A 25,712-nucleotide genomic window follows, 5' to 3' on the forward strand; every position below is an offset into this window, starting at 1 on the left:
GGATAAAAGTCCTGCCGAGACCAAATTAGTCTTCTGTAGGCCTCAGATCCCTAAGCATTAAGATTTCCGTACTTTGCCTGGCTGCAGTCTTGCTGGATCACGGACATCCTTTCACCGGTTTTGGAGGCAAGTGACCAAAATCTTTACACCGCCTCAGCATCAGTGCTTCATACGATCGAGGGTTTGGCCTGAAAAGTCAAGAGAACTGCAGCTGCTGGAAATCCGAAACAAAAACAGAAACTGCCGGAAACGTACAGATGGTCAGGCAGCATCTGTGGGGAAGGAAACAGGGTGAAGGGGCTTCAACCCGACATGTTCACTCTGCTTATCTTGCTACAGATGCTGCCTCGCCTGCTGAGTTTTTCCAGGGTCTCCCGTTTTTGTTAAGATTTACCCTATTTGATTTCATTAGGCACATCTTGAAGATGCTATTTGTTTGCTTTAACACGCCTGCACATTTTATTCAGGGAGTCTGAGCCCTGAATATGCTGAGCGTTTTTCAGAATGTATTTCTTCTAGTTACTTCTAGAAGATATTGATGAAGAAAACGTGGTACCTGGGGGCAAGGAATCGAGGAAGCAACTTTCTTTTGTTTTGGAAAGTAATACTTTTTTTCTAAGTAATTTACACTGTAGTCAATTGGGACCAGTGACTTAAAACACTATTGTAACAGGTTTATGGAAGGTCTTTGGGGAATATTATCGAGGGATTTAGGGTCAGCACATTTCCACTAAAAGAAAGGATGGGCCTGACATGTCCCAAGCTCCTCTGGGGGTGGGGCTTGTACAATGTATTAAGGCAAAAAGGGGAAGCATACCTCAATCGCAATACAGGAATGCTAATGTTGTACCGTTGTTTAAAGATATTGACAGACAGTTTAATCAACATGGTTTGCCAAGGCTGCAAACTAATCACAGGTGGCGGTGAGTCAGCTTACGGGAATGGTTGAGTAGTGCCACAACAACAACCTTTCGCTCAACGTCAGCAAAACTAAAGAACTGATTGTTGACTTCAGGAAGAAGGAGGGTGAACATGCGCCAGTCTACTTTAGGGGATTGACGGTGAAGAGAGTCAGCAGCTTTAAATTCCTGGGTGTTAACATATCAGATGACCTGTCTTGGTCCCAGCAAATAGATGCAATCATAAGGAAGGTGTGCCAGTGTCTTTACTTTCATAGGAGGTTAAGGAGGTTTGGCATGTCACCGAACACTCTAACAAACTTCTACAGATGTACTGTTGAAAATATCCTGACTGGTTGCATTATGGTCTGGTACAGCAATTTGAATGCACAGGAACGTAAGAAGTTGCAGATAATGGTGGACTCTGCCCAATACATCACGGGCACATCCTTCCCCACCATCAGTAGTATCTACAGGAGGCACTGCCTCAAGAAGGCAACATCCATCATCAAAGATCCCCCACCATCCAGGCCACGCCATCCTTTTGCAGCTACAGTCGGGCAGGAGGTACAGAAGCCTGAAGTCCCACACCACCATGTTCAAGAACAGCTACTTCCCTTCAACCATTCAGTTCTTGAACGAACCAGCACAATCCTAATCACCACTACAGTTCAGCAACACTATGACCACTGTGATCACTTTGCACTAAAATGGACCTTGCTTCTGTTTTTGTTCTAATTGTTTTTTTCTTGTAAAATTATGGCGGCACAACATGGTGGGCCGAAGGGCCTGTATTGTGCCGTATTGTTCTATGTTCTAATTTGTTTTTCTTGTGGATGCTGCTTATATGATGCTATGTGCCTGTGATGTTGCTGCAAGTTTTTCATTGCACTTGTGCATTCATGTGCATGCATATGACAATAAACTCGACTTTGAAATTTGCATAAAATATTTTGCTTTGTAAGAACCCTTTCAAGGGTGACACTAATAAAACTCATAAGCACCCACTAAACTTTGGCAGGTGCGTCACCCGGATGGACAGGGAATGAACCTACCACACATGTCAAAGAATAGATCAACACTTTCATTTTATATCACAGCATACTCCATTCTTATTTATTTCAAGTATGAAAATATTCCTTTGTAGCATACAATCCCACAACTGATTTTAACAATTACTCGTTTAATTAACCAAGGTGCTTTATAGATTTCTAATCAACAAAAGGTGGTGCTGAAACTTGGTCAAAAAGTAGGTTTTGAGGAGGGGATTAATGTGAAAAGCTGATAGAGGGAATTTCAGTATGTAAAAACGGTAGTTCCTTTAAAAACTACTTCAAATGGCAAGGTGAAGGAAAAGAAGCCAACATGAGTCATGTATTGCGGTGGAGGATGAAGAGGAATGTACGGAATATACAGGTATTGGGATTATCATAATTTTGCAGAGTGTGGAGAATGAGAAGCTGACGAGCAGAACATTGAAATAGTCAAGCCTGGAGGCGGAAAAAACATGGAGAGGATTTCCAATAGTAGATGCACCCAGGTGAAGTGAAGGGTTGACTTTGTGGAGGGAGAAATCGTTGATTTCAAGGATACAGCATTTAGGTTATGGTACAAAGACAATTACTTTGTTCTTCCCTTATTGGGTAATCGCAATTCATCCTAGTTTGGACAGAGAAATGGAGGGTTCGAAAACAAACGATAGAGCGGTACAGGTGGATGTCACGGCATGTATGTCGAAGCCGACTCCTGCCTAACTACGTTATTACTTGATAGTTTAGTTAGACAGGAGTTGGCTTCGACATACATGCCGATGACATATTACTTAATAGTTCAGCGCGCTGTTTGCACTTTAGCTCCCTACATTTAGTTTTGAAACATTGAGGCTTTTCCTCTCCCGCCGTGTGATATAATTATAGCTGTAAATCTTTTCGGTTAAAATAGATGGCACTGCTTGTGTTTTGGAACGGACTCTGTTTCCTGAGAAATCCAGCATGACGTTTTTTATTTATACACACACTCGTGTCAGACCAGCAGAGGGAGGAGTGGATTGGAGAGGCGGTGCGATGCGTCAAGGGCGAGGCGAAGCGTAGTAACATTTCACCAGAAGCGAGTTGTCAGTTCAACTGCAGAAGCTGCAATGAGCGGCAGAGTCGGCGACCTTAGTCTGAAGCAGGCGGAAACTCTCGCTAAGGTAAGCGGGTGAAGTACTACGAGTCAGAGATGAATCAAGCCAACCGGCTTAGGCCAGGGCAGGTTTTATATCTCATATACAACCCAACGATAGATCCTCTTACACTTTTAGCGAGGAACTGCTCATCCCTTAATTGAAAAACTGGGAAGATGAATTTCGGCTTTGATTTGCAGGCGTTGTAGGAATGAGAAGTAATCTCAGGACATCGCCTAAGGTTGAAGGTGCTGTACGTGCGGGTTTTAAAGAGTAATATACTACACCAATCAGATTATTACCAAACCGAGTTGCGAGATAGAAGAATTTGTGTGCAAAAGGCAAGGACGAAAGTTATTACAGGTCATCTCGGGTCATAAAATGAGATTCAATGTTTGCACACACTCTGCTCTTGATAACCTCTGAGATGGCGTTGCTATGCCAGAGCTGAGATTTGAACAGATACTTTTGGAAGTGAGGCTAGGCTTGGAGGTGACTGTGGATCATCGCTATCTCTCGGCTTTCATATGTGGCTTTATGTAATTAATTATATTGTCGTTGTTTGTAGGGATTTATTACCTCTGGCCATTTAATGCTGAGTGGGATTGGCATGTAGATATTTGGTTATAAACATGAGGTATCACAATTTAAGTTAATGCAGTAGTTAGAAATGAAGAAATTTGTTCATAAATCAACGTGGTTGTTACTGGAATTGCCAAACATCATTGTGGGGACATCAGATGGAAATTGAGAATAAAAACAGGAAAGTACTAGAAATTCTTAGTGTATCAGGCAGTGTGTGTGGAGAGAGAAACAGTTAACATTTAATAGAACTGAAAGGTCTCGGAGAAAAGCAACAAACAAACCAAAATACAAATATTTTTCTGTAAACTTGCAAAACAGTGTGGTTGCCTCTGCTGAAATACTAAAATATGTTGGATAAGTACTTCTAGAGTGAATGTAAGCCTCGTCTGAGGAGAAGTAAGGCTGCTGGGACATCTTAGAGAATCATTAACTTGGTTATTTTAAAGAAAGCAGACGTTTGATTCTGCAATTAGGAGTCTTTCTGCTGTCTGCCACATGGAAGGTTATTGCAAGGATCCTCCTCAACTATCTCCCGGCAGCCAAAGAGTTCCTTCCTAAGTTGTAACTAGGATTCTGTCCACCAGCAGTACTGCACCATACCTCCAACAAACTTCCCACTGGAGCGCAGTTAATTTACAGGTTGAACTGGAAACCAAAATCCTCCCAACCCAAGTCATTGATTTACAGTTCACGGACAATGTTTGTGTATATGCACATTTGGAGACCTGGTTCTGGGTCATCGTTAACTACATTGCTGAAGCATACAAGAGGATGGACCTTATACTAAACATTCAGAAGACAGAGGTCTTCTGTGATTTGTCCCCACCATACAACACTGTCATGCAACCATCAGATTCCTTGGAGAGACTCTAGAAAACATGGAGCACTTTCCTTATTTTGGGAGTCACCTGTTAGTGAGGGCTTTCGACTGATGACGAAATTTACCATTAACTGCAGTGGACTGAACAATCAAGGAAATGGGCTTTCAAAAGTTAAGAACTCAAACCAGGCACTAAGCCCCATGGTCTACTGAATGCTTTGGAGACATAGACAATGTACAGTAGGAACCTTAAAACATTGGAGAAGCACCAGCTATGCTGTCTCTGCACAACCTTACAACTTCTTTGGTAGGTTAGATCATAAGATCCCTATGATGCACCCCATGCTATTTCCAAGATAGTTTGACCAAATAATCTGGACTAGTATTTAAACCATCCCAGAATTTCCTGGGACACTCCACAACTCGTTTGTGAACCCTGCAAAAAAACTAGTAATTTCATTCTACAGTTCTACCCAACTCTGATATCTAAGAACATAAGAAATAGGAGCAGGAGTAGGCCATCTGGCCCATCGAGCCTGCTCTGCCATTCAACAAGGTCATGACTGATCTGGCCATGGACACAGATCCACCTACCTGCCTTTTCCACCATACCCTTAATTTCCCCACTATGCAAAAATCTATCTAACTGTGTCTTAAATATATTTAATGAGGTAGCCTCCACTGCTTCCCTGGGCAGAGAATTCCACAGATCCACTACTCTCTGGGAAAAGCAGTTTCTCCTCATCTCCATCCTAAATCTACTCCCCCGAATCCTGAGGCTATGTCCCCTAGTTCTAGTCTCACCTACCAATGGAAATGACCTTCCTGCCTCTATCTTATCTATCCCTTTCATAATTTTATATGTTTCTCTTTCTTCTACTCAGTAGTATCTAATTTGTATATTTGACAGTTCTTTGATGGCCACTGTCTCACAGAGTGAACCAGCCAACAGCCTGTGTTGTGGCTGTACCATGAAGAATCCGTCCAAAAATAATTGTGGAGACATTCTTGGATCCCTTAAAAAAATTCTAACTGATTAATTTAGAATACAAGTAAACTTTATGTGAATTTAAAAAAAACAAGTGAATGATTGTTTACATAATGATTGAAGTGATTTGTTTCTGGGTAGGGTGAGTTTTAAAATAGCTTCTTTGGCTCTTTATTTGAATGCTGGTCTTGTCCCATCTGTAAACCTGCAGAACCTTTTAAGCAGAAATATTACTAGGATCTTTACTATTATGGCATTCCAGCTGTAAAGATTTTCACTGAAATGAAATGAGGTGCCTATCTATAGGTCATTCCCTCAGGAAAATAAAATAACAATGGCTTCATGATTTCATTTTTATAATGTAGGAAATAGACAATATGTGCACAGCAAGCTCTCCACAAGCAGCAGTATGATAATGACCAGATAGTCTATTTTAGCAATGTTAATTGAGGGATAAATATTAGACAGGAAACTAGGGATAACCCTTGTTACTCAAAATAGTGACCTGGATTTTTCTGTCCACCTGAGAAAGTAGGGTGGGCTTCAGTTCTGCCACCTCTGAAAGATTGCACCTCTGAGAGTACTGCACTAAGTGGCAATCTTTAGATTCAGAAGCAAGATTTTTACCAGCTGACACATGGAAGCAACATTAAATATGTTCAGTCTCAGAATGACTTAATGTAACTTTATGGGTATATTTCCAGAGTACAATTATTGTACTCATAGTTTTACCAGAAGGATATTGATAGAACAAGTTGTGTCAGGTTGCAGGGAGGCCTAGCAAATTAAGCACTTAATTCATAGGGCTTGGATCAGGGCAGTCTGGCTGTTTGCAGAAACTCAACTTGTCAATGGAAATAGAAGTAAAATGCAAAGGAATGCAAAGATAGAATTGACATGAGGACTACTTGACAGAAATATGCTGTGTAAGTAAATGAGTCAGTAGAGTCAGAGCCGTACAGCAGAGAAACCCAGCCTGTCCATGCCGACCATCAATTATGCATCATGCTAATCCCATTTAGAGGCACTTGGTCCATAGTACCCACTTCCACCATCCACTCAGACAATGCATACCAGATTCCAACCACCCTCTGGGTGAAAAAAATTCTGCATCAGATCCCCTCTAAACATCATTCCCCTTACCCTAAACCTACGTGCTTTAGTTTTTGACACCTCTGTAATGGCGAAAAGTTCCCATCCAATCTACCCTGTCTATACCCCTCATAATTCTCAAATGCCTCAATTGGTCTTCTCTCAACCTCCTCTGCTCCAAGGAATTCAAACCAGCCAATCCATCCCAGGCAATCTCTGTGAATCTCCTCTGCACCTTCTGCAGTATTACCTTTTTGTGTGGTAACCGGAACTACATACAGTACTCCATCTATGGCCCTAACCTATGTTTCATAATGCTGTACTATAACCTCCCTGCTCTTATGTTCTGTATCCTGGTAATGAAGGCTAGTTACCCATATGCCTTCTTTACCACCTTATCTATCTATGTTACCAACTTTAGGATACTTGGACTAGCACACCAAAGTACCTCTGTTCCTCAGTACTCCCTTGGGTTCTGCCATTCATTGTGTATGGCCTACCCTTACTAGTCCTCCCAAAGTCATCACTTCACATTTACAAGGATTAATGTCCACATGCCATTGTTCTGCCTATATTACCAATTCATCGATATTTTCCTGTAACCTAAGACTATCCTCCATATCATCAACTAAACCACCAATTTTTGTGTCATCTGCTAATCACACCTCCTACAGCCATATCCATATTGTTAATTTACATGGCAAACAGTAAGGGTTCTAACACTTCCTGCTGTACACCACTGGTGACAGGCTTCCAATCACAAAAAAATGTAGCCTTCCACCATCATCCTCTGCCTCCCATCATTAAGCCAATTTTGGATCCAATTTGCCAAACTTTTCTTGAATCTCATAGCCTCTGACCTTTTGGACCACCCTCTCGTAGGGTCTTATCAAAAACTTTACTGAAGTCCATGTACACTACGTCAACTGCAATGTCCTCATCAACATAATTTATTACTTCTTCAAAAAATTCAATCAAATTAGTCAGACAGGATCTCTCCATAGCATAACCATGCTGACTATAATTGATTAATCCTGGCTTTTCATGTGTAGATTAATCCTGTCCCTCAGACTTTTTCCAATAACTGCCCTAGCGCTGATGTTAGACTCATGGGCCTATAGTTACCAGGCTTATTCCTGTAGCCCTTCTTGAATAAACGTAGCACATTTGCTGGAATCTGTGGCTAGCTAAGATTTAAAAATCTGTCAGGACCCAGTGATCTCCACCCTTGCCTCACAGAGCCCTGGGGATTTATCCACCTTTAAGCATGCTAAGACACCTAATACCTCCTCTTTAATGCTAACATTTTGAATTTCACTCTCCCTGTCACTGAATTCTCCAGCTACATTGTCTTTCTCTTCAGTGAATATACATGAGAAGTATTAATTTAATTTAAGATTACACCTATGTCTTCTGGCTCTACACACAGATTGCTGCTTTGGTCCCTAATGGGTCCTACTCTTTCCCTGTTTACCCATTTGGCCTTAATATACTTTTGTTTTGAACCTTTGTCCAAAACACATTATCTCAATGTGATAATTCATGCCCCCCTCTTTGCTATCCTGATCTCATTTTTAACTACCCAACTGCACTCTTTCTATATTCTTGAAGGGCGTTCCCTGTTTTCAGTTCTCTATACTTGTTATATGCCTGCAAAATTTCCTTTTCCAGATTTTGAGATCCTTTGACTTCCAGGGTTCATTGGACTTTCTGTCATTTTCTTTCACATTCCTGGAAACACATTGGCCCCGAATTCCTGTTATTTCACATTTAAATACTTCCCACTTGTCAGCTGTAGACTTTGCTGCAAATAGCTGCTCCCAGTCTACTTTTGCCAGGCCCTATCTTATTATTTCAGCCTTCCCCAATCCAGGGTCTTAGTTGCTGGACCACCCTTAACCTGTCCGTCACTGTCTCTGAAATACTCTCCTACTGGCACTCCCTGCTATATTTTTTTAAAGATTTGGTCCAGTACTGTCCCTTCTCTAGTTAGTTTATCTATGTACTGGCTCAAAGACCTCTCCTGGATATAGTTTAAAAATTCCACTTCCTCTGAGCCTTTCACACTGAAACAGTCCCAATTGCAATGTTGAGATCCCCTACTACTATGACACTTTTATTTGCATCTCTATGATTTGTCTACATAACTGCTCCTCCATCTCCTCCTCCTGTAGTATACCCCCTGGACTCCCTTTTTGTTCCTAAATTCTACTTACGTGCTTGTCAACACTTGGCCTTATTAGTCAGACTGCTTGCATTAAAATAAAATAAATGCAATTTCACCTTTCATTTCTCCCATAAACCTTGTCCCCTGCATGTTTGCACTGGCTACTGGACTGACTTTCCCTTCAATTTTTGACTGTTCCATCCCCTCAACTTTACATCTATTCTCTGTCCCATTCCCCAGCCAAGTTATTTAAACTCCTCCCAACAGCACTAGCAAACCTTCCTTGGTCCCATTTTGGTTCAGGTGCAACCCGTCCAGTTTGTTCAGGTACCATCTTTCCAAGAAGTTGACCCTTTGATCCAGAAATGTAAAGCCTCCCTCACCATCCCTTTAGGCACACATTCAACTGACCCGTCCTCCTATTCCCATACTCACCATCACTTGCCCTACCTGTATTATATAGTTGATCATGACTGTAGGAGGTTATGACATTTAACATTTGTGGCATAGCAACAGTGTTCATCCATAGCTGGAGGAATAGTATTAGGATTCAAAACAAACTCACAGTTGTGATTTTGACCTTCTATGTTGTGGAATTTACAAATACCAAGACATAATAAACATGAATTGGTCTTTCCCAAACTAACACTTCTTGGTTAAGAGTATTCGAAAGTGTTTTCATGGCAATTGAAATTCACCATTGTAGCATTTTAATTCGCTTATCATTCTCCAGCAAGACCAACATTATTGTTTGTCCCTAAATACCCTTTGCACTTAGGAGCTTATGAGGTCAGTCAAAGAGTTAACCATCCTGCTGTGGAAATGACAGACTTCCTTTCCTTAAAACCTTAGTAAACCGGATGGGTTTTGACATAACCAGAATACTTCATAGCCATCAGTTCTAAAATCAGGTTTTTAATTCCAGATTTATTTAATTATTTGAATTTAAATTCTCCAGTTGCTATGGTGAGATATGTCTTCAGACCCACACTCAGTCCTCTGGACTTAAACCGCAGGTTTACTGCACCCAGTACCAGACAGGCAAGCACAGTAGCTGAATTTATAATATGTGCCACCAGTATCACCACCACAGTGAATTCTGGACAGTAGAGTTCTGCTTAATTTTGTGACAAAATAATGTAGTTGTGATGAACAACAATATGTGAACTTTTCCCATGGCCAGCTTCCAAAAATCATGGCAATTTGCCTAAACCAAATATACAGAATTGGCTAAAGGAACATGTGTTTTATTTATATTTATTTATGCTGATCTAGGTGAGAGATTATAGTGTTGGAAATGAAGCATTTTTGCTCTTTCTGACAGCTTTGAAAACCCCTAGACCAGGTGCTGCATGAGTATATGCTGTGTACAGTCCACCTGTACTTCTCCAAAGACATCACTCAGCCTAGACTACCCAGAGCGTACTCACTGCATCTGCATGGCACTTCCTTTCCACGTACAGCCAGTTGTTACAGTTGTTTTTTGGTCATATCAGAATCAGGTTTATTATCACTGATATATGTCGTGAAACTTGTTGTTTTGTGGCAGCAGTACAGTGCAAGACATAAAAATTACCACAAGTTACCCAAAAAATAAATAAACTAATAGTGAAAAAGAGAAATAACAAGAAAGTGTTCATGGGTTCATGGACCGTTCAGAAATCTGATGGCGGAGGGGAAGAAACTGTTCCTAAAACATTGAGTGTGGGTCTTCAGGCTCCTGTACCTCGTCCCCAATGGTAGTAATGAGAAGGGGACGTGTCCTGGATGGTGAGGGTCCCTAATGATGGATGCCACCTACTTGAGGCATCGCCTCTTAAAGATGTCCTTGATGGTGAGGAGGGTTGTGCCTGTGATGGAGCTGGCTGACAAAACCACAAGCCAAAAAATATCTGAAATTTTAGATAAGGAGGAAGAAGTTTTGATCCCCCAGAAGTATCAGGGCTGATTTAAATTCAAGATAACTAGATATGAAAGTGTAGTGTTCTAACTGAGGAGGTCAATAGTTTTCATTTCATCATAGCTTTATTTATTATTGTCATTGGTAACTATTAGCACTAACATTTTTGCCCAACAATTTTAACCCCCTTGCTTGATTTTGCAAGCTCATTGCCTTGAAACGTTCACTGTTTCTTTTTCTCTCCATAGATACTGTCTGATCTCCTGTAACTTAACTGTTTTCAGTATAGGAAAATCAGCATGTGATTTTATGCAGTGGAACTAAAGGGCACCATGGACATTCTGAGAATGCACCCTCCAGACATAATAAATGTCCTGAAAACCTCTAGGAATTAATCTAATTTATACACTGAAAGATTTAGACTTTAATCTTCTCACATATCTGCACTCACTTGTTTGTCTTTCACTGTAACAACCTAGTCTGTGCTTAATATAATTAATTTAAGATTCCAGTGTTTTACTTAAACAAGTACTTTAAATAGTCAGAAACATACATTATCTGCTAATAAGTAGATTTGGATATCATCTTTTTAGGATAAGTTCAGTATTTTCTAAGGGCTATGATAGAATACTGTTTTTTGTTTCCAAATATTTGTGGTGTTTGCCAAAAAGAAGTGGGTGTGCTAATACACAGAGCTCTTTATGGCATGGAAATCCAGCATCTTGTGAAAGCCTCAGGGATCCTTAGATGCTTGTGGTTTAATAGAACTGACGATAAGCCAGGGCCAAGTGCTTGCGAAGCATTGCTCGTGCTTGTCCTGCACTTTAAGTTCTACGTGTGTTAGCAAGCATTACGTACTGCTTATCAATGTGCCACTTACATGCCTTTGGATTTTCAATTAAATATGTGATATCAGTCTGATTATATATTTTTTTTCTGTATGTTTACAGTTCCGAGAGAATATTCAAGATATCTTGCCTAGTCTTCCTGTTCAGGATGACCACTTCCTGCTGCGATGGCTTAGAGGTGCCTCTTTTAGCAAATATATTAGAAACCATTAGTTATGTTGTTTCTCTCACCCTTCTTTTCCCTGTGTTTTACTCATAGATTTAGTTTTCACTGAAGTGTACAATACTCTAAGAATTTAAGAAAAGATCAGACCAAGAGGTGCCAACCTAAGCTGTGGGAATGTTCTCCTCATTGCTATAACCGGTGCTAGGTAAATGAACAGTACTTAAAGTTCAGGGCTAACATGGATCTGCATCCACATAATTTGGGGAAAAAAAAGACTAAAATTGCTGGCAAAGCAGTTGTTAGGTTCAACTTGCTCTCCTGGGTTCTAGGCATTTCAAACACTTTGTTTTGTAATCTCTTAAAAAATCTAAATGAGTCATCATCATAATTTATCCCATTATGTTAGTTAATTTTAAGCAAACCTACTTAAATATTTGTTCTTTTTTTAATGGTTTGCCAACATTGGAGAATAACAAGCTGTGTTTCATTGACAATCAGTCCATTTTACTGTGAGGTTTTGTTATCATTATGGACTGTATAGAAAATTCTTTTGAAATTATTTAAATCCTTATAGTTGGAGGCCACTGAGTCATTTGTGTGGGTTCACTGGGCGCTCTTCAATACAATGGTAGCAAATCTGCTTGCTTAGCATTTCTATCAGTTTGTTGTGATTTTTGCAAGTCACATCAATGTATGTTTGGAATCTAGATTTTTCATAAGCTACTGAGGTTCTAATTAATTAGGTAAAATATTACTATTAGAGCTAAGCATGACCACATGAATATAAGCTATGTTATTGGAATATGAACTTTTACTTTGCATAATATTTAAATTGCCACGACACCTTTATCAAAGATCTTTTTCGGAGAGCTATTGGAACATAACTTGCTTTTGTATAATCCTATAAGCCAGAAAACAACTGTGTGTAACAGCAAAAGGTAAAGCCAAGGAAACTGTGACAATAAATGGAACATTTAGAAATAAAAAGTATGATTGGGCAGAGTTGACATAGGTTTATGAAAGGGAAATTGGGTCTGACAAATCTGCTTAGGGTTTTCTGAAGTTTAAGCTAGCAGAATTGGTGGAAGGACAAGTGGATATACTGTACATGGAATTCAGAAGACCTTTGATAAAATGACAACTAAGGTTACTGAACAAAATTAGAGCACGTGGATTGGAATAATAAACTGGTGTGGATGGAGAATTAGATAATGGACAGCAAACAGGAAGTAGGAAAAGGGCCATTTTTTGGCTTGAAAGGCTGTGACGAATGGGGTGCAGCAGAAATTGGAACTGGCTCCCTAACTGTTCCAAATCAATTATATGGATGAGGGGATCAAGTATAATATATTGAGGTTTGATAATTATACAAAGCTGGGTGGCATTGCGGGTTGTGAGGAGGATGCAGGGGATATAGGCTGACTAAGTGAAAGGACAAGGATATGGCAGGTTGAAAATAAGGTAGAAAAATGCAAGGTCATCTACATGGAGTATTTTTTTTAAGGGATGAAGTTTTGAAAAGTATTGCTGTTAAGAGAGGTCCAGTTGGCCTTGTACCAGAAATCATTTGTAAAGTAATGTGCAATGCAGCAAGCAGCTAAGAAGGCAAATATGACGTTGGCCTTTATTGCTGAAATTAAATAGGGCCTTGGTAAAACTGCACATGGAATATTGTGCATAGATCAGATGTCCCTACTCAGGGAAAGATATACTTACAATAGAGGGAGTGCGGTCAAGGCTTACCTGAGAGATGGGGATTTCCTATTGAGGACAGATTAAGCAGACTGGGTCTATATACTTTAGAGTTTAGAAGAATGAGAGATGATCTCATTGAAGCATAAAAATTATTAAGGAGCTTGACAGGGTAGCTGTAAGGATGATATTTTCCCCTGTGCGGGATGTCTAGAATCAGGAATAATTGAATCAAAATAATAGATCAGATAACAAGAAATTTCTTCATCCATAAGGATGTGAATTTTTGGAATTCACTAACCAAGAAGGTTTTGGAAGTTCAGTCACTGAGTACTTTTAAGATTTTGGGATATGGGCTCAGTACAGGAAAGTGTTGCTACAGTAAAGCATCAGCATGATCTTCTTGCATGATGGAATGGGCTTGTGGGGCCAAATGACCTACTACTGCTACTGTTTCTTGTGTTCTTATGCTCAACACAGAGATTTAGAAGTTTTTTGAGAACTACCAAAATGTGTTCAGAGTTTGACTTGCATTTTGTTTCTATGCCTAACCTAAAGAACTGGAAAATATTGGGAAACTCAATTAAGTTAAAAACAATTAGGTTTGTAACCTGCTTGCCATTTAGGAATGGAAATGGTGGAAGGGTTATTGGGGTGCATGTTCATAGCTCCCTGAAAATGGTGACACAGGTGGATGGGTAGTCAAAAAGGCATTTGGCAAGCTTACCTTCATGAGCTGAGGCATTCGGTATAAGAGTTGGTGTTTCACATTGCAGCTGTACAAAACATTGGTCAGGCCACACTTGGAGTATTATGTACACTTCTGGTCACCACGCTACAGGAAGGATGTGGTACATTAGAAAGAGCGTAGAAGAGATTCACCAGGATGTTGCCTGGAATGGATGGCTTTAGTTATAAGGAGAGATTGGATAGGCTGTGTTTATTCTTACTGGAACATAGGAAGCTGAGTGGTGACCTTGTAGAGAATCAGAATCAAATTTTATTATCATTGACTTGTATGATGTGAAATTTGTTGTTTTGCGGCAGCAGTACAGTGCAAAGATATAAAATTATTATAAATTACAAAAATAAATAAATAGTGCAAAAAAAGGAATAACGAGGGAGGGTTCATGGACCGTTCAGAAATCTGATAACAGAGAGGAAGAAGCTGTTCCTGAATCATTGAGTATGAGTCTTCAGGCTTCTGTACCTCCTCCCCAATGGTAGTAACGAGAGGATGGCATGTCCTGGATCGTGAGAGCCCTTAGTGATGGACACTGCCTTCTTGAGGCACTGCCTCAATCCTCATTGGTGAGCAGGGTTGTGCCCGTGATGAAGCTGGCTGAATCTATTACCTTCTGCAGCCTCTTGCGATCCTGTGCATTGGACCATCTGTACCAGGTTGTGATGCAACCAGTCAGAATGCTCTCCACCATACATCTATAGAAATTTGTAAGAGTCTTTGACATACTGAATCTCCTCAAACTCCTAACGAATTAGGGCCACTGGGATTTGTGAATAAGTGAATTTGTACCTTAAATATATTTTAGATTTTCACAATTTTTAAGAATAGGAAAGGAAAGTGAAGATCAAATGAGAGAAAATGATGCTAGAATTCCAAATGAACAGTGGATATGAGCAAAAGTAGGGAACAAATGGCAGGTAATCCTTGGGTGGGGAAGCTGAATCTGCGAGTTAAAATAGTGACTAGCTGGTTATAGCTGAGGGATTGAAGTGTGGAAACATGAAGTCTACTTCCCTCTGTTCTATCTGGTTTACTATTTCAAATGCTTTAAATCTCCAAAGATTTTATGTTAAACCTGCTTTCCTACTCTGTGTTTAAACTAAAGTTGTATCTTATTTGCATTTCGAGTAAGAAATATGTTCTAATCTGAGACTAAAAGAAGATAACTGCAAATTTCTTGTATTTACAGCCAGGGGTTTCAATCTTCAGAAAGCAGAGCATATGGTTCGCAAGGTAAGAAAAACTATTAAAATATGCACTGTTGCTGCTTCTCCTTTTTTATTCAATAAGAGCCTTCAGGAGCCAGGCCTTCCCTATTTTTTGTTTTGAAAAGCAGCTTTCCTCCCAATTCATTTCCTAGATCTGATGGGAGGAATTGGCAAATATTGTATTTACTTTTTTAAGATATGAATAAATTGAAAAAATAGAGAAAAATTGGCAAATAGATTTAATTGTTAAACCAATGTGAGCTCATTCACTTTAAGCCCAATAAGAAGAGAGAGTACAAAATGGTGAAAATCTTTACACAGATGTGAGTCCTGTTGAAAAGGCATTGTCCTGCTCCTAATGCCTTATTCTTTGCTTATTTTTCTTGTAATTTAATTGTGCATGCCCTGGTTGCTTTAAATTTCCTTTACTCTATGATTGAAACTTTAATCAGTGGACTGGTTAAAATCATTAGCTTGCTGTTTGAGTAACTTAAGGTTCAGATCTTCATCCTATCATATGTTGCAAAGTATGAGCACTAACACTGGTTAGATTTGTATGTCAAATTATTTTGTAGTTCCATCTTTCCCATTAGAGATCTCTTGCTTTATACATTTCCAGAACTGTTTTAGGACTTTATCAAAATCTTAGTTGTTTACTTAAATTATGTTGTGATAAATTTGGTAGCCATGCAGGCACCATTAAATCAGGATATGTCATCACATTTAGTAACAAGTCAATAGTTTCAGTCTACTTGCAATTGTTTACATCAGTTTCTAAACTAACATGGGTGGAGCGTTAGCAGATGAAAGTTAATCTTGACAGGTATAAGGTGATGCATTTTGGAAAGTCATGTGGAGATAGGAATATACATGAAATGGTAGGGTGCTAAGGAATGTTGATGAACAGAGGAACCTTGGGGTTTAAGTTCAAAGATTCCTGAAAGTAGCAACACGGGTAGATTGGGTGGTGAGGAAGGCATACAGCATGCTTGCCTTAAGGTTAGGGCATAGCATATAAAAGTTGGGACACAAGAGACTGCAGGTGCTGGAATCTGGAGCAAAAAACAAACCGCGGAGGAACTCAGCAGGTTGGGTAGCATTTGTAGAAGGAAATGGGAAGTCGATGTTTAGGGTCGAGACCTTTCATCTGGACTGGAAGTTGAGACATTATGTTGCAACTTTACAAAACACTGCTTGTTCTGCACATGGAGTAATGTGTGCATTCCTGGCCGCCGTACTAAAGGAAGAATGTGGCTGCACTGGAGTGAGTGCAGAGGAGATTCACCAGGATTTGGATTGGAGAAATTTAGTTATGGGGAAAGATTGGATAGCTTGGGCTTATTTTCCAAGCAAAGGAGGTTGAAGGGTGACCTGATAGATGTATATAACATTGTAAGAAGCATAGATCAGAGAAAGGGTCAAAATCTTTTTTCCATGGTAGGTGTATCAAGAACAAGAGGGCATTGATTTAATGTTAGAAGGAGCAGTTTCAAAGGGGATTTAAGGGGAAAGTTTTTTACCTAGAGGGTGGTTGATATCTGGAACTCGCTGCCAGAGGAGTTAGTGGAATCATACACATCATTAAGTTTAAGAGACATTTAGACAGGCATTTAAGACATAGAAGGATACAGACCTAATGTGGGAAAATGAGATTAGTTGTATGGACGAAAAGGTTGGCATGAATGTAGTGCGCTGAAGTCCCTGCTCTACAACTCAATGATTCTATGACTTTAAGGTAAATGTTGCATGTTTTGGAGGTGCGGGCACCTTGCACTAATGCACTGCACCTTGTAAATTGTATAGCTTGCAGTTATGTTGCACTGGTGGTGAAAGAATGTCTAGAATGGTGAATAGGGTCCCAACTAAGCAAGCTTCTTTCACCTGTCTGGATGGTGGTGAACGTCTGGAGAATGGTTTTTGAGCTGCCAGGAAAATAGAATGTATTGCATCATGGTCCTGTTTTATACCTTGTAGTTGGTGGAATAACTTACGGGAGTCAGGACACAAGTCACTCACTGTGAGGTATCCAGACTTTGAACTGCTCTTGAAATTCAAGTATTTATGTGACTGATTCGGTTAAGCTTCCAATCAATGATGATTCCCCAGGATGGTTATAGTGTTGAGCATGAAGAGAAAGTAGTTGGGCTCTTTTTGAAGATGGTCTTTACCTGGCACTTGTGTGGTGTGAATTTTACTGGCCACATAATACTCATACCTGGATGTTGCCCATGTCTTGCTTCATTACCTAAGACATTATAAAATTATGCTGCAGTGTGCTCATAAAGCTGCTTGTCTCAATTAGTTAACTTTATGCTAATTGATAGTTACGTTCAACTGGTTGACATGGAGCTGCGTTGAATAGGAGTTAACTTTTCTTCATGTTTATTTTTAGCATGTAGAGTTCAGAAGACAGATGAAAGTTGACACACTCACTAGCAACTGGGAACCTCCTGAGGTAATACTGAAGTGCATGTTGGGAGATGGAACTTTGCAACCTGACTTAAAACAGATTAAACAGATTTGTGAACCTTGGACTTGGAATTGAACATTATAATCAGCAGTCATATAATTTACATTACCTACCTCTGATTAAATGCTGTAATTTTTAGGGAAAATGTTAGCACCAAAATGCCTGATTCTGTCTATACTTCATGGAAAAGCAAATTCCAAATGTCCTGGAAAGTCCTTGTTGCTGACAATCTGGCTGAGCACTGATACTGGATTCCTCTCTTTCTTTGGCTCCTTGCATTGGTTTTATTGGAATGATGTAGGCTTGAAAATGAGCATTTCATCTTCCTCCTAAGCATATTATAGACCTCAGGAATCAACAATCGAATTCGATGATTGCACTTTGTTCTGTACTTCATGATTCTAGCATTATCCTTTTTTTCTCCTTTCTCCTGTGTTCTCATTCATATATCCTCTGCACCAATCAACTGCAATTATCAAAGTTCACCATTCTCTCTCAGCTGGCACCAACAACATGTATATTATTCAGCCTCTCTTGGCCTCCACTCTTATCATAAACATTCACTTACCCCTTCCCCTTTCCTGCAACTTAAAACATTTGTTTTCTAATTCCATTCTGATGAAAGGTTAGTGATCTGACGTGCATAACAAATGATGCAGGGTTTCAACCCAAAGGGTTGACAATTCCTTTCCTCCCACAGATGCTGCTCGACCCGCAGAGATTCCTCCAGCAGTGTTTCACTCCATGGACATGCTGAATATTTCCAGCAGTTTCTGTTTTATTTTCAATTTGCAACATCTGCAGTTTTTCTTCCCTTTTTGATCTATAGCTGCCTGCTGAGCAGATAATGGGAGAAGTATACATTTTTTGGCTGTACCACTTTTTGTCTGAACTAAGCCATCTGACGTGAAATTTATGAATATGGGGAAATTGACGCTGAACTAACGATTATAGAATCACAGGATACTACAGCTCAGAAGGAGTCCATATGGTCCATTGAGTCAGCATTAGCCAACTTGAAGAGTAGCCAAGCTCCTACTTTTTCCTTGTATCCCTGTGAATATTTCTTCTTCAATTATTTATTATTTTGAACACTCCTTTTAAATATGTATCTATCAGTTTATTGGGCAGTATATTCTAAATCCTAATCAGGGAAGTAATGAGGAAATATTAATCACCCTATAGTAACCTGCCAACTCATCTCACCCCCATGATAGGCACAAGCAGATTGGGGATTAAATTGAAGCTTGCCAGTGTAGCAGAAATATGTTGTCTACCATTTTAACTGTAGAGGTTTTGGGGATATGGAATTAACTGTGGAGCAGTGAGTCAGTAGTCACAAGGCTCCATTCTTCAAGTTTTGGGAGCTATTTAGAATAATGTATGGGGAAGTAGGAAGACTGAGTAAGGTGCATTAAGATATTGCAGCTCCTACCCTTGCAGTTACTTTTCCTCTATGCACATTTGTCTAATCAACAGTCTCTTGCTTCTGGAAATCCCTACATCTCCATGCTTCCTTCATGAACCCTTTCACCACCCTCCACCAACACCCCCCACTCTTTCCCCCCCCCCCCCCCCCCATATTTCCCAACATATTCTGTGCAATCCCTACCTCCTTCTTCACCAAGTCTCCCTCAGCCCCAATCTTCTTTGGTTCTGGGGACTACCCCCAGCAATTTCCAGCTGCAACCTTTCAAGCTAGCTTCTCAATCTGCTCTGGTGCTGGATGTGAAATAAAGCAAAAAAATTCTATTGCAAGGCTGTGATGAAGTTTGAAGGATTGTTGACCTTCTTGGTAATTCTGGCAGTATACCTGGTCATTCTACTCTGCCATGCTGTAAATACTGGAGCCAATCAGTCATGAGTATTTCTGGATTTAAAACAAGGTACTGATTTTTGAGGAAAGCAATAAACTGACCAAGTAACTGAACCTGTAATTGGGAGCAAAGTTGAGGAGCACTTTCATCAAAAGAAGCAAATAAATGGTGGCCGATATTTCAAAATGGGGAGAATCTGTCTGACTGGCATTCTTTAATCCACATCTATAGAAGAAGACAAAGCCTTTGATAGAGTTCCCTGTGAAGGGTTACTATTTGTAATCAACATAGTATTATAGGGAAGAAATGATGATGGATAGGAAATCGTTGAAACGGAAGTAATGTTTAGGGAAGTGATGTTGCACTGAGAGAATGAATTGAATCAACAATTCCAGGATATGGGGTTATGGCTGCTACTGTTTCTGGTGTGAATAAATGGTATCTGGGAAAGTAACCAAGAAATTACAAGAGACAACTGGCAGGCTTATGGCAGAAAAAAATCAAAACAGGCAAGTGGAAAAAAATAGTTTGGACTCTGAGTAACTAGGCAGGAATTTAAATGAAACTATATTGGATAATAGATTCAGTGTTGTAGTGGTTATGGTGATAGATCAAGGGAGTAAAAGTTGTGCTTAGTTTGTATGGTGGGTGATCACTGAGGCCAAGAGACCTTCAGTCAGCTCATTAACTGATAATTAGTATCAGAGGACTGAGTTACAAGAAGCAATAGAAAATGTAACTTTTTAAATTTTTTTAGGAAGTGAGTAAGAAGAACATGAGTGCATTTGGAAAGATTAACAGTAAGAAAAGTTCATGACTTCTTCATACAAGGATTTATCAATGGTCCTCCAGGCCACTGGAAATGAAAAATTCTGAAGTCATTCAAAAGGTCCGTTAATGGGAGAGGAGCTATGGAATTACTATGGAAGGATTAGCTAGATATGTGAAAGGGCCTCCTAATTTGTACATACCTTTGTAATCTTATTGAGGGGTTTTTTTTTAGCCTAATGCTCTTTTGGCAAATGTGGGCAACATCTGTTTTTTTGATCCATTTTAAAAACTGGGAAAGGCCCCAAGAAAAAAAAAGGATATCTTCTATTTAAAAAAAAAAGGAAGTTAGAAATGACATTAACTGTGGCAGTTCTGTACACATTTGAAGTACGGATGCAAAGGTTCATGTGGGTAAACTTCCTTCAGGGAGACCTTAAGACAGGTAGGAAAATATTGGAAATGAGGGAAAGTAGATGAAATGTTTTAAAAGAATGTTGACTGTGGGCTATTTTTTGGCAGGTTATCACTCGTTATTTTGCTGGAGGTATGTGTGGCTATGACAAAGAAGGCAGCCCTATATGGTATGATGTGATTGGGCCTTTGGATCCAAAAGGTTTGATGCATTCAGCTTCTAAACAGGATTTTTTAAAAACAAAAATCCGAGACTGTGAACTGCTGCGAGAAGAGTGTATTAAACAATCTAAAAAGGTAAGGAATCCGGCAAAATTTGTATATGGAAGACATTTAGGTAAGCAGTCCAGAATCATGAAACTTTAGTTTTTGAATTAAGAGCATAAAATTAGAGTTTTGGACTTCCATAAGGTTAAAACTTGAATTGTGCTGAATTAACATTCTATATGTCTCATGTTAATTTGACAGTTCTTTTAAAGTACTGCAATAAAAAGTAGCATTTTAACTTTTTAGGAATCTAGTACATTGACTGATTTTCATTGTTGAGGCTGGCATAATCACTTCAATATTGAAGATTAAGCAATTGAGGATTTTAAAAATAACAATTTGATTAGGTAGACTTTTTTTTCTAGTGAAGGAGTTGAAAACAACGGGGCAAGGTCATCGTATAAAAGGTGATGAAAACCTGGAACTCTAAGTATGCTTGGGGAATGACACAGATGGGGAGGAGAGTGGGAGGCATTGCTTACTTAAGCTACCTGTTTTCACATTTACCAACAACCCTAAATACTTTAGAGTGGATGATAGCTCTGGTCAGAAAATAGTCAAGGCAATTTTTGGGCAAGAATTAGTTGATGTACACCTCGCACATGTCAGAAGCTACTCATGTATGCTGCCACGAAATAAAATTTCAAGCCTCATTCAGCAACCTGCCATTATCTTTTGCAATTCCAGAGACATCCAACCATCACTGGAGAAATTATGTAGGCCCTTTGCCTCACTGGCAGCATCAATGAATGGAGGTTTCTGTTTCATAATTCTAATAAGCTTAAGAAAGATCATCGGTTTAATCAAAGTCGCAGCACTCTGTGGTTGCATCATAAGGATCTGGTGCATTGTTCTAAAAGCAGGCAAATCTGATCCATTGCAATTGCAAAATTATTTTTATTCTCAGTATGACTTTATTTGTTGTCCTTGGTCAGGCATTCTCATAATCTCTCCTTAGGAAAAAAGTACATGGTTTCTTTGTAGGCCCCTAACAATAGCAAGATATAAGCAACCATGAGGTGGGAGTGAGAACAGATGAAGTTTACCCTTCCTCTGATATTTATTCTTGCATCTGTTGTTGGGAATCATTTAATCTCTTCTCAATATCGCTCATCTTTAACATAGATTAAAATTTGATATTTAATAACCGAGGCACAAAATTCTGCATGTACAGTTGTCATCTTTAGTTCAATCCAACTTAACTGTAGATTGCATTGTGAAATTAAATGTCTTAAAGAAATGCCCCTTCAGGTTTCTGTTAATAATAATCGTGAATGAACTATTATTTCTTGGGGTATGTTTAGCATACAAGTCCATTGTGTCTGGGGAAGAAACTTTGATTCTACCAAAGTGAAAAGATTGTTCATCTCCTGCTATAACTAATTGCTGAGCCAATGTCTTTAGTAGCCTTCTTGGCTGTGTGTGAGCCTTGATCTGTCTTTTGGCTTGTTGCATCAGTTTTTATTTTGTTTTAAACAATGCTTTTGACCTATCAAATATTGACAATTCTATCAGAAATAATATCTTAAGCTAAGGGCTGATGTTGAATCTCATTATGCCAAAAGCAAGTCATTAATTCAAATTACACTTCACTCTTAAAACACCAAAAAGAGGAAATCTTGTTTGGAATAATAAAACAAAATGACATGGTTGACAAATTAACTTCCCAGTTTAATATTGATTCTGTGGTTTTTGGTTTGCAGCACGGGAAACATATTGAAGCAATCACAATGATCTATGACTGTGAGAATTTAGGATTGAAGCATCTATGGAAACCTGCGGTTGAACTGTATGGAGAAGTAAGGCAACATATAATTCGAGATTTACAATATCTCTTTATACAGAAGAATAGGATAGGATAATGTTTACAGGATACTAATCCAAAGTCTTTGGTAGCTTGTTATATAAACCTTAATGCATTAAAGAGTGACGTGTTCGCAAGCAGTAATCCAGTAGCCGATTCTAGTTATTTCTTTGTGATGGGTGAAAATGATAGTAATTGAGTAAATAATGTGAAATAATGTGTTCTATTAATCTACATATAATTTGTCACCTGTTTCTGTAGGTCATATTACAATAGCATTATTACTGCCTAATATTTTTAGTGAGCTCCATTTGAACTTGATTCTATACTAGGTAAATTATTGTCTCCTACAATGGCTATCCATATGCACATAGATGTTAGCAGGTTATTTGCTGCTTCATCTCTCTGCTGTATGTTGCAATACAAAAAAAAGACTGTGAGTATAATTCCTGCTACCATAGAAAAAGGAATATTTACAGGGAAGTTCTAGGTTTATTGTAATATGTGAGGCAATAGTACACTGACTGGTCTCCTAACCAAACATTGACTGAAGCTAATCGATCATCATAACTATTGTTATTTAACCAGGTACTTACCATGTTTGAGGATAATTACCCTGAGGGGTTAAAGATGTTGTTTGTTATCAAAGGTAAGCCACTGTGGTTTGACTACATCCCCAAATGTGTGGAGAATGCTTGCAAATTCTCTGCATTTGTTATCTATTTATGGTCTAGATTAGAGTGAAGTACTTTGAGATTTATGAGTGCCTAAGGTTTCCCATGTGATTGTAGAAACTCTGATTCAGATTGGTTTATTGTCATATACAACAGGGTGCAATGAAATTCTTTACTTGGAATATCGGAAAGTGTAGCGTCAGGTTCGGGCAGGAGTCATCCACAGGGATTGTGTATATTTATTATGTCATTAAATGCTCGCTCTAGATGAATTATTGTAATTCTATTAATTATTTTTACACGGGATAGCACATTGTTGCAGTGATCTGAAATCTGAGAGCATCGGGTATTAATGAAGGATACAGAATTAAACTGTTTATTGGACTACTCCTGATTCTCACAGAGTCATACTGCACAGAAGCAAGCCCGTCAGCCCACTGTGTCCATGCCCACCATCGTATCCATCTAATCCCATAGACCAGCACTTGGTCTGTAACCTTCTATCCTTCGGTAATTCAAGTGCTTGTCTTGATTCTTCTCAATGTTGTGAGAGTACCTGCCTCCACCGCCCTCTCAGGCAGTGCATTCAAATATCTAGATAGAACTCATTCCTCTTCAGATCCCGTCTAATCCTCTTACCCCTTACCGTAGACCAATGCTGTCCAGTTTTAGACACCTTTGCTATGGGGAAAAGTTTCTTGCTATCTTCCTATTCCCATTATAATTTTGTATACCTCATTTAGATCCCCCTCAGCCTCCTCTGCTCCAAAAAAAATCAAACCTAGCCTGTCTAATCACTCCTTCTAAGGGAAACGTTCCATCCCAGACAATATCCTGGTAGATCACCTCTGCTACCTCTCTAGTGCAATCATGTCCCTTCCCATTGTGTGGTGACCAGAACTGTACACACTACTCCAACTGTGGGTTGACCAATGTTTTACAAAGTTGTACCGTAACTTCCCTGCTCTTGTATTCTATGCCCTGTCTAATGAAATCAAGTATCCCACATGTCTTTTTCACCACCTTATCTACCTGTGCTACTGTCTTCAAGGATCTTTGGACTTGTACACCAAGTTCCTCTGTTACCGAGAGTCCTACCCTTCATTGTGAATGTCTTATCTTTATTAGTCCTCCCAAGGTGTACAGCAGAAAGTTTCTAATTGAAATAAAAACAGAAAATGCTGGAAACAGTCAGCAGGTCACGTGGAATCTGTGCAAAGAGAAACAGGGACTCTTTATCACAGCTGGGAAAGAGAAAAACAAGCTAGTTTTAGGTAGTAATTGAAATGTGATTGACGCTTCCAATTGAAATGGGATTTGGCTTTGACTGTTCTGAACTCAATTTTAGTCCTCACTTATCCTACTCCAACTGGGTGAGCTCACTTAAAATCCAGTCTTGTGTCTGGTGAATGCCCTCTCAGGTATAATGCAGAACTGTAGTTGCCAGTGAAAATCATTGCTTTCAGGAGAAATGAGGAGAAAAATGTGTTAGTTTGAATTATAAGTGAATTTTCAGTGTTTTGGTTACTAACTCTTTCTGTGTTCTTTACAGCACCAAAAATTTTCCCTGTGGCCTACAACCTTATAAAACATTTTCTTAGTGAAGACACGCGCAAGAAAATTCAAGTTCTAGGTGGTAAGCTTCTTTTATGATGGGTTTTACAAACTGTACATATGAGGCTTTTCATTTACATTGTGAAGGCATAAATTATCCAGCATATTGTGGAGGTGCATTTGGAGGTACTATTGAAGAAGTCTTGGGAAGTTGCAATAGTGCTTCTTAAAGAAGGCACTGACCAGCTGTACTGTGTTAATAGTGGAAGTAATGAATATTCAAGGTTGTAGAGGCAATGATCATCTCCCAACAAGGGAGAGAGTTTAACTGCCACCCCATGACATTATTTCATATATCAGGTCTTCTCATCAACATAGGAGGCCATTCGACCCATTGAGAACAATGCCAACTCTTAGAACAATCCCATTTCTCCATCTGTAATCCATTGGCATTATCATTGTCACATCTTCCGCCATCAGCATCCAGGAAGGGTCAACAGCACTGGCTAGTTAACTGTACAGACCACATGAATACTGTGGCTAGCAGAAAAAGCCAGAGGCTGACTGTTTGTACTGAGTGACTACCCAAAGCCTTTTCACCATCCACAAGGCACAAAGGACTGTAATGCAAAATGCTCCATTTGCTTTGAGTTGAACAAAGACTGGTCAG

General features: G+C 39.3%; 1 protein-coding gene across 4 annotated transcripts in view; it reads left to right on the plus strand.

Annotated features, from left to right (window-relative positions):
• Nucleotides 1-4: 4 nt before the first annotated feature.
• LOC127579245 (SEC14-like protein 2) overlaps nt 5-25,712 on the plus strand; it is a 52,657-nt gene continuing 26,949 nt past the window's right edge. For all 4 annotated transcript variants that reach the window (XR_007957651.1, XR_007957652.1, XM_052031890.1 and 1 more), the window contains exons 1-9: nt 5-126; nt 2,926-3,090; nt 11,566-11,641; nt 15,256-15,299; nt 17,667-17,729; nt 20,852-21,040; nt 22,714-22,809; nt 23,403-23,463; nt 25,041-25,124. Coding sequence is in view for 2 of the 4 variants with exons in the window: in XM_052031890.1 (XP_051887850.1) it covers nt 3,037-3,090; nt 11,566-11,641; nt 15,256-15,299; nt 17,667-17,729; nt 20,852-21,040; nt 22,714-22,809; nt 23,403-23,463; nt 25,041-25,124 (667 nt within the window). In the remaining 2 variants the exon portion in view is untranslated. The remainder of the gene's footprint in view (nt 127-2,925; nt 3,091-11,565; nt 11,642-15,255; nt 15,300-17,666; nt 17,730-20,851; nt 21,041-22,713; nt 22,810-23,402; nt 23,464-25,040; nt 25,125-25,712) is intronic.

The sequence above is a fragment of the Pristis pectinata genome, chromosome 17, assembly GCF_009764475.1.
Source record: "Pristis pectinata isolate sPriPec2 chromosome 17, sPriPec2.1.pri, whole genome shotgun sequence".
In the NCBI taxonomy this organism is placed as follows: Eukaryota; Metazoa; Chordata; class Chondrichthyes; order Rhinopristiformes; family Pristidae; genus Pristis; species Pristis pectinata.